This window comes from Pezoporus flaviventris, unplaced genomic scaffold, assembly GCF_033815535.1.
Source record: "Pezoporus flaviventris isolate CSIRO_AGI_PZ_B2104156 unplaced genomic scaffold, CSIRO_AGI_Pfla_v1 ptg000020l, whole genome shotgun sequence".
Taxonomy (NCBI): Eukaryota; Metazoa; Chordata; class Aves; order Psittaciformes; family Psittacidae; genus Pezoporus; species Pezoporus flaviventris.
This window is the reverse complement of record NW_026892568.1, coordinates 2,933,503-2,949,337: the sequence shown is the minus strand read 5'-3', so window position 1 is coordinate 2,949,337 and position 15,835 is coordinate 2,933,503. Positions and strand designations below refer to the sequence as shown.

General features: G+C 44.9%; 2 protein-coding genes across 3 annotated transcripts; both read left to right on the top strand.

The window, feature by feature from the left end:
* The first annotated feature begins 604 nt into the window (after nt 1-604).
* ADAP2 (ArfGAP with dual PH domains 2) lies at nt 605-7,075 on the top strand. 2 transcript variants are annotated; one of them, XM_061455357.1, is made up of 10 exons: nt 605-833; nt 1,883-2,013; nt 2,698-2,789; nt 2,927-3,012; nt 3,317-3,426; nt 4,096-4,242; nt 4,381-4,464; nt 4,868-4,930; nt 5,810-5,884; nt 6,097-7,075. In XM_061455357.1, the coding sequence occupies exons 1-10, from the start codon at nt 740-742 to the stop codon at nt 6,310-6,312; spliced, it is 1,098 nt and encodes a 365-aa protein (XP_061311341.1). In that variant the 5' UTR covers nt 605-739; the 3' UTR covers nt 6,313-7,075. The 2 variants fall into 2 exon arrangements, with proteins under 2 accessions (XP_061311341.1, XP_061311340.1); XM_061455356.1 differs by having other exon boundaries at nt 606-833; nt 5,807-5,884.
* A 1,229-nt stretch (nt 7,076-8,304) lies between these two features.
* RNF135 (ring finger protein 135) lies at nt 8,305-15,471 on the top strand. Its single transcript, XM_061455354.1, has 6 exons — nt 8,305-8,895; nt 9,642-9,728; nt 10,275-10,466; nt 11,693-11,852; nt 13,001-13,102; nt 13,923-15,471. The coding sequence occupies exons 1-6, from the start codon at nt 8,548-8,550 to the stop codon at nt 14,456-14,458; spliced, it is 1,425 nt and encodes a 474-aa protein (XP_061311338.1). The 5' UTR covers nt 8,305-8,547; the 3' UTR covers nt 14,459-15,471.
* The last annotated feature ends 364 nt before the right edge of the window (nt 15,472-15,835 follow it).

Sequence of the window (15,835 nt, the reverse complement as noted above, 5' to 3'; positions counted from 1 at the left end):
CTACATTGGAGTATAAAACAGTTCTTAAAGGGTAAGTGCTGAAAAGAGAGTTTATGTAGGTAGGTGAACAACTCCTCAGATACTCTGCTGCTGTTTATTTCATGGCTTCACACTATTTAAAAATGGATCAAAGGTACGATGCTCTTCAGTACCTAAAAAGATGGAAAAAACATGTCAGTGCTTTCAAGTGATAATACATCTCTGGTATAGAATTGTGTCATCTGCACACTACACTGTGGGTTTACCAGATTATACCTAAACTTTACCGAAGAACTGCATAATACAGTGCCATAAAGTAATGCAAGTTAACTATGCAAATTTTTATCTGAAACTAGTAAAATGAGAAATGTTTGAATATCTCTTACACTATTTCTGATTTAATTAACTTTGGAAATCCTTACTTTTTCACTTTTGTCTTTTTCCTCCCTTAGCTAAACCGAGTACCAAGTCACGGGCTGTTGGGCACCGGCTTTACCTCGAACGGGGCACATTTTCACTCACATTTGCAGTCCCGAGCCCTGCACCCTCGCAGCGTTTCCCTTCTCGCCCCTTCGGTGCCGCGCAGCTCCTCCGGAGCCGTTGCCCCCGCGGGCCTTGGCGCCGGGCCGGGCCCCGCCGTTCTCCCCCCTCCACCCGCCGCAGGAGGCGGCCCGAAGGGGCGGCTCGGCCCGGCAGCGCCTGGCCGGGGCCGCGCCCCAGTTCCTCATTCTGCCGGGGCTGCGCCGGGCACCGAGCGGTGATGATGGACCGCGACAGCAACAAGACGGTGCTGCTGGAGCTGCAGAGGGCTGCCGGCACCGGGAACAGCCGCTGCGCCGACTGCGGGATGCCAGGTGAGGGGACTCCTCCGGCAGCGCCCCGCCGCCCTTCCCTCCGTGTTCCTGACAGGAAAGTGGCGACAAGCGAGCGGCCCGCGGGCTGCCCTGGCAATGCTGCCGGCCGGGCAATGCCCGTTCACCCGGGCAGACCACCCCGCGAGCCGGCTCCCCACCGCGGGGCTGTCGTCCCCTCACTTCGCATAGCACGGGAAGCAGGCGGGGTCCCGCCTCGGAGGTGGCCGCATCGGCGGGACCTGAGGGGCGGCCGTGCTCTGGGGGTACGGGACATGGCTCCCCTCAGCCCGGCGGGGGACAGCGAGGGGCAGGAAGCGGCCTCGGTGCAGCGGCAGCTTCGCCAGGGTTATTTGTAGGCAGTGCATGAGGCGGTTTTCCAGCTCCATGGGAATGGCTGGGCAGTGGGGTTGGTGTGGAGAAGGGCTCCCGAAGGCCTGCTGGAAAGCCCGCTGCGGGCCGGCACCCTGCGCTTGGTAGAGGTGGGAGTCACCCTCCTCAAAGTGAGAAGTAAATCAGTAGCTTACAGCAGCTGGAAGAAGACAACAAGGAGCTTCTGCTTAATGTGATAAGGGGAAAGAAGAGGCTGACATAATGAAGGTGCAGCTGTCCAAGGAAATGGGTTTGCCAGAGCACTCGGATGCCTCAGCATCAGGGGAGGCAGCAGACACAAGTCCTTGCACTAAGTGGTTGTACTCAGTTGTACTCAGTAGCGCTCAATGTCTGCAACATCCTTCCGTTGTTAATTCAGCAACAGCAGCTTCGTGTAGAACTAATAGCTGAGCTTTTCTGTGGCTCCTCGGCTGCCTGCACAGTCACATTCATTTTCAAGCAAATAATCCTTGACAGAGCCTACAAATGCAGGGGTGCTGGGGAAGGCAGGTGCTGTTGCGCTGAACACAGTGAAGCGACAGCCACAAACAATAGCATGGGATTTGATGTATTATGTGTGAAGCCTGTATTATGTGTGAAGCACCACATAAGCTTTTTCACCCTTGCCAGTGGCTGTGTCTTTTCTCATCTATCAGTTCATTCTTCCTGTTTGTGTCTAGATCCAGAGTGGGCTTCTTACAAACTTGGAATATTCATTTGTTTGAACTGTTCTGGAATCCATCGCAATCTTCCTCAGATCAGCAAGGTCAAATCCCTTCGGCTTGATTTCTGGGAGAACGATCTGATAGAGGTACAGAGGAAAAAGTGGTAATTCACTTGCTTTCCTCCACATTTCATCATACCCTCCTTTACCTTGCAATTCCTGTTGTCCACCATGGACAGAGGAACAAAGCCACACAGGGTCAAGTTAACTCATCGGTAACTTTAGGGGGTTTTTAATGACTTACTTGATCAAATTGCATTGGTGAATTTTGGTTTCTGACAACCTGCAGCGTATATTTTTCTACAGCACACAGTAACTCCTCACTGTGGTTTAGAAGCCCACAGATATTTCCAGATACTATATTCTATTCAGAAATCAACGTACTCTTCTTAAATATTGGCTCAGCCTCCCATCTTTCAATTGAATTGTGTTAATAATATAATCACGGTCGATGTCTAGGAGAATAAGGCACAGGGAGATCATAACTAATTTATCTCCTTATTTTCTTTTGTTCTTTTAATCAACAACTGCAATCCCTTGTTTCTTCCCATCTGGTTCAGAACTGTCAATACCGAAAAAGGCTCCCACCTAAAAAGTGCAATCTATCGTGCCAAAGGGAATTTGTAGATGTATGTAGAGATGCACTGAGAGTTATGGCAACACTGAGCAAAAAAGTGCAGTGCTCCCTTTAACACAAGTCTCGTTTTATATTAATGACATGGTATTGATTTTATAGTTGCTTACCTAACCATACCTTGTTTTGTGTTTCAGTTTATGAAGAAGCATGGGAACCTCTGTGCCAAAACTAAATATGAGGCAAAAGTCCCTCCTTACTATTACATACCCCAGTTCTGTGATTACTTGTAAGTAGATGGGGTGTTCATTGTTGCAGTCTTTCACAGCTATTGAACTACTGCTTCCCTCTACAGGTCTCTTTGGTTGACTGGTGAAAAAATAAGAGTAGAGGCAGATCAGCTTTATCCATGTTTTCCTCTTTCAGGGTTTTAAAAGAACAATGGATTAGAGCTAAATATGAGCGTGAGGAATTTGTTGCCACCCGAGTCTGCCAAGATCCTTGTTCTGCAGGTAAAAGTTAGGATTGTCAGGGCAAAGGTGTTAGTGTTAAAGCCAGCAGTGCAGTGTTCTGTGTGCAGCTGTGAAGATCTTTAAGGTTAGCTTGTCGTGTTTGAACTCTTGGATGTGCAGGCACCCAGACAAGTGCAAGGGTGTATTCAGATGAGTTCTCTCGTTCCCCACTGATTTTTTTCATATGGGGTAAAAATTCTCAGCTGGAGAAGAGACTTGATACTCTGTGCCACCTCCCCACTTAGATAAACAGACCTGCTGTTGTGCTGCCCTTCTCTGACGCTTACCTTGGTCCGATATGCAGGCAGCCGGGAAGGATTCCTCTGGAAGCGTGGACGGGAAAACAGGCACTTCCGTAAGAGACGATTTCTCCTATCAGCAAGGGAAGGAGTGATGAAGTACTACACCAAAGAAGTGAGTTCCTCAGTCAGAGTTTGCTGCAGGTAGCTGGTCAACATCCATCCTCAAACCCTGCTCTTCACCAGCAAAACCCAGCATAAATAGCTTTGTCTCTAGTTTTGCAAGCAAGGCCAGCCTGTGTTTGCAGGAGCCCAGATGTCTTCCCATTAACATATGTGCTACCTTAAGCAATTGCTCTTTTAGATTCAGCACTTTTCCTCATCCTTTATCTTAACAATGCAGCCTCCTTTTGCTTAGTGAACAAAGGAAATGGATACTGGCACTTGAACAGCAAGATGAAGAAGAGATCTGTTAGCAGCTGTTAGCAAAATATTCTCTCATCAACTACTGCAGCACCATCCTCAATGTGTCTCCCTTTGGCAGGGGGTGTAGCTAATTGTTCTCCAGCTCTGAGGCTGGAGATAGATAGACCCACCTCTTGCAGTTCAGACACATCCCTCTCAAATAGCAGCTCAGCATTTGTCAAGGCAAGGGAATCACTCTTTGAAAGTGATTTTATGTAGCACATAATTAAGGCTTAATATTTTGGGCATATCCAATATTCAGGTATTTTAGGATGTCTGCTTTTTCTTCATACATGTATGAGCTAGTTCTCATACAGTTAAATCTGTCCTCCATTACCTTCCCTGAGAGCACTTTAATATGATGTTTTTCATTTCACAGTTTGGAGGTCCAAAAGCCATTATCAGCATTGAGAATCTGAATGCAATGTTCCAGACAGATAAAATCCAACACGCTCATGGGCTGCAGATCACATACAACACAGATGGTCAAAGAAGGAACCTTTTTGTCTATCACGAAAGTGGAAAGGTGAGTACCACAAAGGTTTTTGTGGTACAAAAGTACATCCTTGCACAGAGGCTATAAGAAAGGAGAAAAACATTTTAGAGAGGCAGCACTCCTACTTGCTTTTCTTGTCTTTATGTTTGTGTTTGCTGTTTTCCCTAGGAGATTGTTGACTGGTTCAATGCCATTCGGGCAGCACGTTACCATTATCTCAGAACAACCTTCCCAAATGTCCCTGAGCCTGAGGTGAGAACTGAACAGGGCTTGAAGCTCTGTAAACATAGCACAGGGAAACATTTTCTCACTACTGTCAGTCAGGTGCTCAAACAGCAGAGTATGGGTCTTGGAATGGCCAGAAGAGGGAGAAAGAAAGGGCACGCTGCATAACATGCAAAACCGTTGTCAACTTTTAAGGCCTAAAAGTCTCTATGTGGTCCTTATAAAGTGTAATCTTTCAAAAATCTTATGTTCCTTCTTATTTCAGACTTCCCTTTACTGAGCAGCCAAAAAAAAACCCAGACCCCAAAAGCCAAAATTGACGGTGATTAGTTTTGACAGAAACAGAACAGCAAAGCAAGCTTGAATGAGACATGCTGTCCTGGTTTGGGCTGGGATAGACATAGACTTTTTTGTGTTTGTATTCTTCCAGCTCATACCCAGGATCACAAGAAATTATATCAAGGAAGGATACATGGAGAAAACGGGACCAAAAGTAAGCACATACTTAGCAGTACACAAACAAGATTATTCCAGGTGGAGAGTATTTGATAATTCTGTGATGTTTGCTAGTAAATGATTTGCTGAGTGACTGTACGCTTCCTGGGTTGATAAAAGACTTTATATTCAAGCCTGTCATGTTCTTGGGGATCATGTTTTATTTTGTGTGGAAAATAAGACTAGGAAGGGGAATCCTCTTTGAAGAATAAGCAAGATGGATTAGCTGGCAGTGGACATGCAAAGTCCTGTGGTGCAACACAGAATGGATTGCTGTTATCTGCTAACTGCAGCTCCTGCTAGAACAGAACATCACATGCTGACTCCCCTACTTCCCCGTTTCTCTTAAAGTCTGTAGCACATAAATCACATCTGCCTATAGCAGCAAAGTGTGATTGAGAAATCCTCCACAGTGAAGCCTGTGGTTTGGTTTGGGTTTTTGTAGGAAAGTATTTGGGCCACTACCTCTTGGAACAGGAGGGGGAGTTTTCAGGCATGGTGAAGGAGAAGATGAAGATCTGAGGTCTTGTTTGAACAGTGATTGCACATTAGCACCACTGGCCCAGGAATCATTCTCTGCAGTGCTTTCAATGGATCCATTTGCTGCAACTTTCTTAATCTCTGTAATTTGATCACTGGTAGAAACAAACTTGCCTGTCTTACCCAAATGATTGTCACTAAATGCACATCTCTAGTGTGAACCCAGGGAGAAGGTGGGATGAGGGCTGCACACAGCAGTGACTCGCCCATTACGGGGATGAATTAAACTGAACTCAGTCTCTGAGACATTTAAGCACTCCAGGGATCTGCCTTGAATAGGCGGAACTCCCCTGTGGGACTTGGTCTTTAAAGAACTTGTACCATCTCCTTGCAGCAGAAGGAGCCCTTTAAGGTGCGCTGGTTCTGCCTGGATTCACAAGAAAGGAACCTGATGTACTTTAAAAAACCACTGGTAAGAGGAGTGTTCTTTGCTATTCCACATGAAGGTGGGTCAGGAGGGAAGGGTCTGTTCTCATCCAGTTTTTCCACGGGCTGCAAAAGACTGAAGCAGGCTCAGTCTCAAGAGCTCATCTCCCTTGTCAGTAGATCTCTTTGAAGCTGAGCTGTTTGGATAGCACAGTGTCTGCTGGAGCTAATGGCTGTCTTCTGCTTCTGTCTTTCCAGGATGCATTTGCACAGGGCCAGGTTTTAATTGGAACCATGGATGAGGGATATGAAGTGCGAGCTGGTGTGCCCCAGGGAGTCCGGGTGAAGAAGAAACCAGCGATCACTGTGGTCACACCAACGAGAGAGTTCGTGTTTGTATGCGAGAACGAAAGAGAGCAGAGGGAGTGGATAGATGCCTTAAATGGAGTCATTGCCCAGCCTTTGACTGGTTAAGACTAGCACTGAGTTCTGGTGAACTGCACTTCTTGGGCTCTGGCGTTGCTCTGTGGCCTCTTTCTGTTGGCAAGGATGGTGCTCCAGGCCCTAGTGACTCTAGTACAAGGGGCTGCTTCTTCAAAAACCACAGGCACAGGAAGGGTGGCAACAGAGAAATGGGTAAGGGGGAGTGCAGTTATTCAGAAATGATCTGTGCCCCTGCAGAACCTCACTTGAAGTGCCTTCTTTCTTCCTACCCTCTGCTGCTTTTGAGCAGAGGAGGACTTCCCAGCCTGACGGGGATGAATCATCCAGTGTTGTCTCATGGAAAAAAACACCAAGTCAATGGAGAAAGTCCGACCCCAGGACTGGCATGCATTTCCTTGAGGACTCCTGCAGGTGCTGTTATGTCAGCTCCTCCTTTTCTTGCCTTGATCTGATGTCAGAAGGACTCCTGTACATCCTGAAGGACATACCTGACAATCCAGGCAGTGGCATGTATCCTGCCAGTGACGGGGGGTCATTGGTCACATGGGTACATAGTGACCGAGGGGCAAAGGCACTGTCTCCTATAAGGATGATGCAGCGGGATCTGTTGGATAGATTTTAGATACCAATTCATACTGGAGTCACTGGATGTACTTCTCAGGGAGGAGCAGATTCATGCATTCCATCTGGCTGTTCCAGACAGGAACATAGTGATTTTCAACCAAGTGGGTTCAGTGTCTTTTACAGTGTTGCATTTTCAGCACTGTAAAAAATAAAACTCAAGAATTGTGGATGTACTGTAATGGACTCGCTCTAATGACAAACATTCATTGCTCCTTGCTTTCAACAATCTCTATTGCTTGACTTTTTAATGATTTGCAAATCCAACATGTGAATACCAAATATTTCCACATAGTGCCCAGCAAACCCAGATGAGCACAGGATGAACATATGCTGATCTGCCTCAGCACCTAAAAAACAGCTGAAGCTTAATGAGCTTGATTAGTCTGAGAATTGAAAAGCAGAAACTGGTTTTGAAAGTGTTATCTCCAATGACTTGCTCGGAGACACTTGATGAATGAGGACGAGCACTGAAGTGGAGGGTACTTCTTGATCAGGTACCATTCACATCCATTCTGTGCAGGAACTGATGAAGATGTGCACTGATAGGGTACACTAAGTATTTTCTTCCTCAATACAAAGTCTGAGATTTGGTTCTACCAAGCAGCCAGTCATTCAGATACTTAATTCTTCTTTTCAAATAGCCTTAGTTTGCAAATCAAGAGGAAGTCTTGCAGACTAAGTTTCTGGTTTTCCATCTTTTGCTGACAATTGCCAGCCAGTCTTAGATACCCGGAATAGTTCTCTTCTGCAGAAACGAGGAAGTGCTAATACTTGCAGGGATTAGCAAGATTAACTCTTTGGGTTTGGTTTTGTTTCCCTCTCTCTTCTCCCCCCCCCCGCCCCCCCTCCCCCCAGTAGTGCAGAAGAATAGCTTAAGTGGGATCACCATTCTGCCTGTCTCAGTGAGCTCATCGCCCCCCAACTCTGAGCAATCTGCAGCAGTTTTGCCCGTGGATATGATCCCATGAACCTCCCTGTATTCCCTCTCTCCCTGTGCAACATGATTCATTCTAGTTCACATGCTGGTTCAGCAAATCTTTTCAACAGCCTAATCCTGCAGCCCTCAAAATGAATAGGAAAGCACCTCCTCGCTTGTATGAGGAACAATGTCTTCGTTTGCTTTAATGTAAGTTTACTGTCATTTTGAAATGAACTGACTAACCCAGGATGACCTCACCATAGCTCTGGCCATCCAGTCGCTAAACTTCACACAGATGGGGCTCTGCAAGTGGTGCTGTGCCATGTTGCTTGCTCCCCAGACCAGCCCTGTCAGCAACTCTGATGGTTACAAAACGGGGAACTTCCCTGTGAAAATGAAATTGTGCAGATAACAGCAACTTTTTTTGAGAGTCAGTAAAAGTCATGGCCGGGTCATGGACAGCTCTGCAGTGCATGGCTACAGTTCATGTCTGCAGTCAACCCGAATCCTCGGACCAGGCTGCCGGCAGAGGAGGAGCTGGGCTGGCACCGGGTTTCCTGGCTGGAGCGGGGCTGCCCGGTCCCGGTGGAACCCCGAGGTCTCCAGCGCAGCAGGTACCGGGGCAGAGCCCGCCCCCCCGGCGTTCTCCCGGAGCACGGGAAGAGGAGCCGGGGAAATCGAAAGTCAGCGCCGCTCGGCTGCGCTCCGCCCCGCGCCGGGCCATGGCTGCCGCGGTGCCCCTGGGCCGGCTGCTGCGCGCGGTGGAGCTGAGCTGCGCCTGCTGCCTGCAGCACTTCGCGGACCCGGTGCGGCTCGCGGTCTGCGGCCACAGCTTCTGCCGGCCCTGCGTCCTCCAGTACTGCAAGGGGAAGCAGCGCGCAGTCTGCCCGCTCTGCCGGGAGGGCTTCGAGCTGAAGGACCTGCGGCCCAACCGGGAGCTGGCCGCTTTGGTGAACCTGGTCCAGCAAGAGGTAAAGGAAGAAGAGTTGGAAGCACAGAATGAACCGAAGCTCTCCGCAGCTGTTGCCTGCAACGACCAGAGCTCGGCGGGAAGCCGACATAGGGATAAGGTAGGGACAGAGGCGGAGCGGGGCTCCTCCCCGGGACACTCTGGGACAACCCATGGTGTCGTGAACATGGGGACATGGCCACGACTCACGGAACTTTATCTTTTTGCTCTCCACCCCGGATGCTTTGCATTTCCTGTGCTAATATTAGCGCTGTCGTAACAATATCGTGTATGTTGAGCAGACGGGCTTAGCTAAAGCAGTGTCTGGGCGGCATCTGATACACTGAGGACTGCAGAGCTGAACTGAAAGAGCTGATAGCTGTGTGTGTTCAGCTGATGTACCATAGTAATAGTTAACTGTGCTGGGTGTTAGTTATTGCATCAGCATAGCATTGGAGACTGCCGAAAGAACACATAACATTATTATACAGTGCTACAGCTCCACCCAGCTGAATGGCACAAAATGGGACTGGTTCATTACCTAGATCTCTGCTTGAAATAACTCCCAAACTTGAAAGAGATGAGAAAAACCTGTTGACTCTCATTATTTTAGCACATATGTATATAAAATGTAATCTTCAGTCTCTGCAGTCTGAAGCTTAATTATATTTGAACATGTCATTGGTGACTGTTGCATATTGACTTCATTGTTACGATTTCCCCTCAGAATTAGTTGTGTCTTCAGACCCCTCAAGCAGTCCACTGATTAACTATGATGTAGGGATTTTTTTTATCCTGCTGCTTAACATAGACATGCTTTCTTTGAGAGGGGTATATGGATAAATGGTCCAATGTGTCACTTTAAAGGAGGAAGAGATACAGGACATCTCGAAGGAAATGGAAGCGACTATAGAGACCATCCACCTCTTGAGAGAAGAGCTCAGTAAAACAAAGGTACACATTGTACATTCATTACCTGCAGTTAGCTTTTGTTTCCACTGCCTCCTGGAGAGGCTGACTCCATTGCAGTCTTTCAGCCCAAAGCAGGAATCTGCCTTTTTGTTTCCTTCTTTTGCTGTCACACCTCAGTTGTTATTGATGAGGATGAGCAATGGCACCAGCTGCATTAACTGCTGCTTTGGCTAGCACAAAGGCTGCTGGAATTGTGCATGTTGCCTTTTCCTGCCTACCCCAGGAGTAAGCTGAATGTTTCCAGTGCTGTTAGATGCAAAATGCAAATCATAAAGAGGGAATGGTGATTTTTATGAGCTGTCTAGCCAAGACCGCTGGCCATAAAATAGTAAAAATCCTTAACATGCCCAAAATCTGATTTCAGGTAGTGCAGGATAGTGTCAAATATACTTTATTCCTTTGAATAAAGGTGGCTGTTTCTCCTCTGCAAGGGTCAGTCAAAGAGCATGTTAGGTGGGGCAGTAGTTTCTCATATTCCACACTTCTGTCCTAATGAAACAATGAACTTCCATGTTTTCTGCCATTCAGGAATATACATCTCAGATCAAAAACCAGATTACAAGAGATTTCAGTTGCATGAAGGAATATGTTGAAAGACAGGAGAGACACACACTGGTGTTCATTGAACAAGAGCAAAAAGCAGCTGAAGAGAAAATTGAAGAGACTATTCAGCAGCTCTGCATTGAAGTGAACAGGCTCGCAGACATCACAGCTGAAACAGTAAGTTATGGAGTGGCAGAATATGAGTAGAAACTTAGGCTAAATGTCTTGGATAGCTGAATATGTACAGAGCACTTCCAGGTCCCCACTACACTATTCTCAGTCGAGACAGTGATCCACAGACATTGCTGTTACCAGGGAGAGTTTGGAGTGAGATATTCAGAGGGAAAAAATACTAGAAAAGGCATAGTCTGGGAATGCAGTCTAGAACTAGATTTGTTCCAAGGATATTGGTAAGCTGGAGTGAAGTAAGGACTGCATGGCTTAAATCCAGTCCTGAGTCAAATCTGAGGTTAATGTAAGATCCTTTATTATCTTCTTATTTTCCAGAATAAGTATATACACATATTAAAGATCTCACAAAGTTAAGTACTCTCTAACAATTTCTGGGGAAAATATGTCAAGGCCTCTCAAAAGAGGCAGTTAAAATACTTTAAGGTTTGCAGAGCCCGTTTTGATGTTGAAAACAAAAACACCTGTGATGCAAATTAGCTAGCAGGGATTTGGAGTGGGGCTCGCTGCGTGTGACAGTGCCAGGAGACAGAAGTGGACTTCCAGGCCAAGCTACAAGGTCCTACACTGGAATTCATCTGGTGTAACTATGTATTTGTATGTGGTCCAGAGTCCTGCTATAGACAATAAAGACAAATGAGAACTTTGAGAGCATGAGTCATCTGGCCTGCTTGAGTCTCCTACCTGCAAACGAGAAGGCCTGTTTCTTTTTGGAGGCTGTAAATGCAGGCTAAGAGAAAAAGCTCAGATATGAATTTCTACAATTCCTAAATTTAGGCAAATAAGGCTTATCCTTTTGTAGGTAATTTATCCTAGATCTCATACTAATACATGTTAAAAATTTTGGTTTGCATTCTGGAACAAGAAGAAGGTTTAACAAGAGAAAGTTTGTGTACACATATGTATATTTAAGGAAGTTGTAAAACATATATATACATATATACAAGAAAAATTAGTTCCATTCTTAGTTTTCTTGGGGAAAACAGAGTATTTCATTTTTCATTAAGAATAAACTATCCTTTCTTATTTTCTGTAAGATTTCAGGTTAGTTCTCAGATAATTATACCATAAAGGAAGCTCTTAATACAAAGAATAAGATTTTTGAGGGGTAACTGCTGTTCTTCCACTCTGGCTTTATAGTATAACCTGATATGCTAGATGAAATAACTGCTATTGTTTACACCTTCCCCTTGATTCTTTTATGTCATTACTAGAGCACCCTACCAGAGAGACATAGGTACAGAGACTTGCCTTCAATAATGGATAAAATTACACTTGATGAGAAACTGAATGTTGTCAAAAGTGCTGTGGAAGTTCTTAAGAGAAAGTTGGAAATTTTGCTTTTGGAGAAATACCCTGAGCAGTTAACACCAGGTGAGTTTTCCTTAGTTTGAAATCTCTTTCTTAGAGGGAGTGGATCTAGTAGGGTCCTTCAGAGAAAGCAGCTCTGCATCTGTGTGATTATTATAAAACCCCTTGCAGCTTTGGAGACAGCATCATTACTTTATACTTTCATGGGAGCCCAAAAGGAGAGAACTGACTGACATGCAGATCAGAAGTGGAGAATGAGACATAATCTATTTAAATATTTTTTTTCTAAACATAGAGTAATGTAACAGCAAAGTCTTTGCTAAAAGCAGACACAAAATTCCCTCCCACAGAAAGCTGTGACTAAGCAAAGCTCTACATCAGGTGTGGCCTTTGCTATGGAGCTCTCCTCCCAGCACTATCTTCTGCTGGAGAAAGACCACCAAGTGTTTTTGAGAGCAACTCAAGACTGATCTAAAATCCCACTGCCACCAAGGGGCAATCCTCCCCTTCCTACCCTTTCCAATACTCCCTGCCTTTTCCAAGCACTGGTCCTCAAAAAAAACCCACAGATTCTTATTCATATTTTTAACTCAGCATTTTTCTTATCTCAATCATTTCAGCAACTGAGTTTACAGCTTTGCTCCACAATCATTTTTTAGTAGCAAACCTGAGGAATCAGAGTGCAGAGCTGTCGGGAAGGAACTCTTGAGGACAGCTTTCATGATGAAGCCAATGTATTATGTAACTATACCAGAAAAGCTCTGCAAATGAGTCTTGTGAATATACACTATAATGTCACAGAAAATGAGAAATAGCCTTTGAAGCTTTAGGGCTGAATGTCAGGCTTTTCAGTCAGAGTTAAATAATGACTTTGCACATGCAAGTAACACAAGAAATGCATGATACTCAGAAATAAATGAACACTTAAAACTTCTATGACAGAAACTGGCTTATATGCATAGGAAAATCCAACTGCTTTGCCCATCTAACTCTTCTGACTACTCCATTCTGACCACACTCAGGATAGCAGTGTACAGTGTTTTGTTGATTATGGATAAAAATAGTCTATAGTTATTTTATAGAATCAAAAAAGCAACTCTTTGTTTTGTACTTTGACCATTACCTAGCTATTTATTTTCCTTTAGAAGCATGAATATTTCCTATTTACATTTTGAAGAAGTGCCTTAACACTTCAGTTTTTCCATGTATAGTGGAACCACCAGACTTGGGTCAAGAGACAAGTGCCTGCTCCTTATCTCCAGAGTCTGCAGTTAAAAGTCCAGAACCAGTGAATTCAAGCCGTTTTTCCCAGTGTAAGTATGCAAGTCAGCATGACTGTTCCATAACAATATTCAAGTGACTGTGAGACTGTGGATTTGCTAAAGAAAACTGTGCTTATAAACAGCAGATCTGCTGTTCACCTGAAGCACAGGAAAACAATGAGGTTGCCACAAATGAATCAGTGACTGTAGCATAAGGCAATATTATACCTGCCTGCATATGCAAGATAAAAAGGATAAGAAACTTGCTTCCTGGAGGTATATAAGCTGTGTTGTAGATTATGCTGGCTGCAGAGTCTGAGTTGGTAACACAGGCAGTTACTGCACCTTACTGCTCTTTACTGTGTTAAGCTGTAATGATTCCAGTTGTCTGAATTCTGCATCATTTTTACAGAAATGTTTTTACAGTCAACACACAGTAGTGCAGCTGTAGCTTAAAACACAAAACAAATAGTTTTGCAGATAAAATATGCAAGAACATGTCTCAGTAAAAAGATGACTGTAAGTTTTATTAAGCATCCCATTTATTATTGGCAAAAGGGTCATCTTTTTATGAGACTGTGAGTAGTACCTCCACCCTCCCACTGGAGTGGATGAGTCTATCATGGATGTTTACACAATTGTGCCCGTTAAATGTTTCAGTATGCTCAGGATAGAGTTGTTAGTATTTGGATGATGGTTCTTGCTGGTTTGCAGTATTGAACTTTGATTAATGTGTATTGTATAATTATTGGTTTTCATTTCTGTTCTTGAATAGGGAGCCACATCCACTGCCATTTAGAATGCATGTAAATAGAGGGGATCTGCCTTCCTGTTGCCTGTAACTGAGAATATTTTCCTTTCTCTCTTCTAGGGGCAGATGATGTGACTTTTGATCTCAGAAGAGTCTATGAGCGCTTAGCAATCACAGCCCAGAACAGAAAAGTCATGGTTTCCAGCCACCCAACTGACTATGGACCATCACCCAATAGATTCTGCATCAGCCAAGTGATGTGTTCACAGAGCTTCTCTACTGGGTGCCACTACTGGGAAGTAATTACCAAGGACAGTGATGGATGGGCTGTTGGAGTTGCTCATAAAATGATTGGTAAAAGGGAAAAACTAGGAAGAACGGAGCATTCCTGGTGTGTGGAATGGCTAGGTCCCAGAAAGCAGCTGTCAGCATGGCACAGGAATCAAGAAACGTTATTACACAAGGATAAACCACTGAAGGTTGGCGTTTTTCTGGAGCTACAGAAGAAGACCGTGTCATTTTACTCCATCACTGACAAAGAAATGCTTTTGCATACTTTTGAAATCAGTACCTCAAATCCTCTTTACCCTGCTTTCTGGCTATATGGCCTAGAAATAAATGGATCTTTAACTATAAGTCACACAAATGGGACATAAAAACCTGTTCAGAAAAGTGGCAGTTTTGCCTCTTACTGCAGAGCTTCTCTACAGGCTTCAATGTTTAGCACAGGAATTTACTAAGGAGTGTGTAGCCACCAAGGTTTTACTGGGAATTAGCAACTGATCCATTCTCTGCTCTGTTCTTCTTCATGCTGTGCTCAGATCTAACGATACTTCATCAAAACAGTTCCAATGTATGCTAAAAGTAGTAACCATCCCTGTGGGACCCGAGTGGATTTCTTAAGCGGCTTTAAGTACTCCCAGGGTATTTCTAGGAAGGAATGCACTAAGGAAGCTCTGAAGCTGAGGATAAGCTCTTCCCATGGACTTTGTTTTCCTACATTGATCCAAATAAATTACAGGAGAACAGACAATGCTATGGCATTCTGTCAAGTGCGCTTTCTTCAGAAAGATCTGATTGAGTAAGGAATGCTGAAAGGAAAGACTGCTATTGATCTCATGCATGAAAATCTTTCTCTTTAGCGGTAGGTACTAAATTCCAGGAAACACGCTTTGTATTTGAGTACCTGACATTCCAGGGAGGTGTCCCAGAACAACATTGTCTCATTAGCATTATTTTTTAGCCCTGCTCAGGCCAAAAGGTTGTCAGTCCTGATGGTAGTGTGACATGAGTACACCACCATTGAAGCAGATGTTTTCAAATGTGTTTGTACCAGCTAATAAATCACGTTACTGCACTTTTACAGAGCCAGCAACCAGCAGTGTCATGGAAAGCACAACCTTTTCTTGCCAGAAAGCCCAAGGAATCAAGAGGTTCTATGAGTTTCCTTGCCAGCATACAGCATTTCTGCCCTGGTTTGTCACACCTTCCTAGCTGTAGTGAGATCCTGCAAAACCTCCTGGCAGTTGAACTGAGAGGACCACTGCTTCATGCAGGCAAACTGAGAACAGTTCCCAGGAAGCAAAAGCTTTTTCAGAAGAAATTCAGCATTCCAGAACCAAATAAGGATTTTAATGTGAATAAAGCATGTTGGGATTCAACTAGCTCATTTAACCAAGTCTTTTTAAGTCACTGACAGAACTACTGCTAATCTTCAAGATTACCCTCCTTTGCTGTCCCTGAACACTCTGAAAGCACTCTGGACTAAATACACATTGATGAGGTCCCGGAGGTGTTTGTATCAGCTTCTGCAGGACCAGAGGGTAGCTCTGCCATCAGTGTAATGCATTGCTCATGCCGCTTCCTCTTGTAGCACCGAGGTGGCTTTTTCTCCATCTGGAACCAGAACAGCGCCAGCACAATGGGCTCTCTGGGCACCTCTCACTTTCCACGTACGAGCTGCGCCAGGAGCAGCAGTTTGTTACTGTTTGGCCCATAAACTACTCAGCACTTTGAAAGGGGATGCATTGCCT

What these genes read in the sequence shown, in the direction of transcription:
- ADAP2 (XM_061455356.1), top strand. Translation starts at nt 740, where the DNA reads ATGATGGACCGCGACAGCAACAAGACGGTGCTGCTGGAGCTGCAGAGG. An exon ending in TGAAGTACTACACCAAAGAA is followed by an intron (nt 3,427 to 4,095) that starts GTGAGTTCCTCA and finishes TTCATTTCACAG; the next exon opens with TTTGGAGGTCCAAAAGCCAT. An exon ending in TGGAGAAAACGGGACCAAAA is followed by an intron (nt 4,931 to 5,806) that starts GTAAGCACATAC and finishes ATCTCCTTGCAG; the next exon opens with CAGAAGGAGCCCTTTAAGGT.
- RNF135 (XM_061455354.1), top strand. Translation starts at nt 8,548, where the DNA reads ATGGCTGCCGCGGTGCCCCTGGGCCGGCTGCTGCGCGCGGTGGAGCTG. An exon ending in AAGAGCTCAGTAAAACAAAG is followed by an intron (nt 9,729 to 10,274) that starts GTACACATTGTA and finishes TCTGCCATTCAG; the next exon opens with GAATATACATCTCAGATCAA. An exon ending in CAGACATCACAGCTGAAACA is followed by an intron (nt 10,467 to 11,692) that starts GTAAGTTATGGA and finishes TGTCATTACTAG; the next exon opens with AGCACCCTACCAGAGAGACA.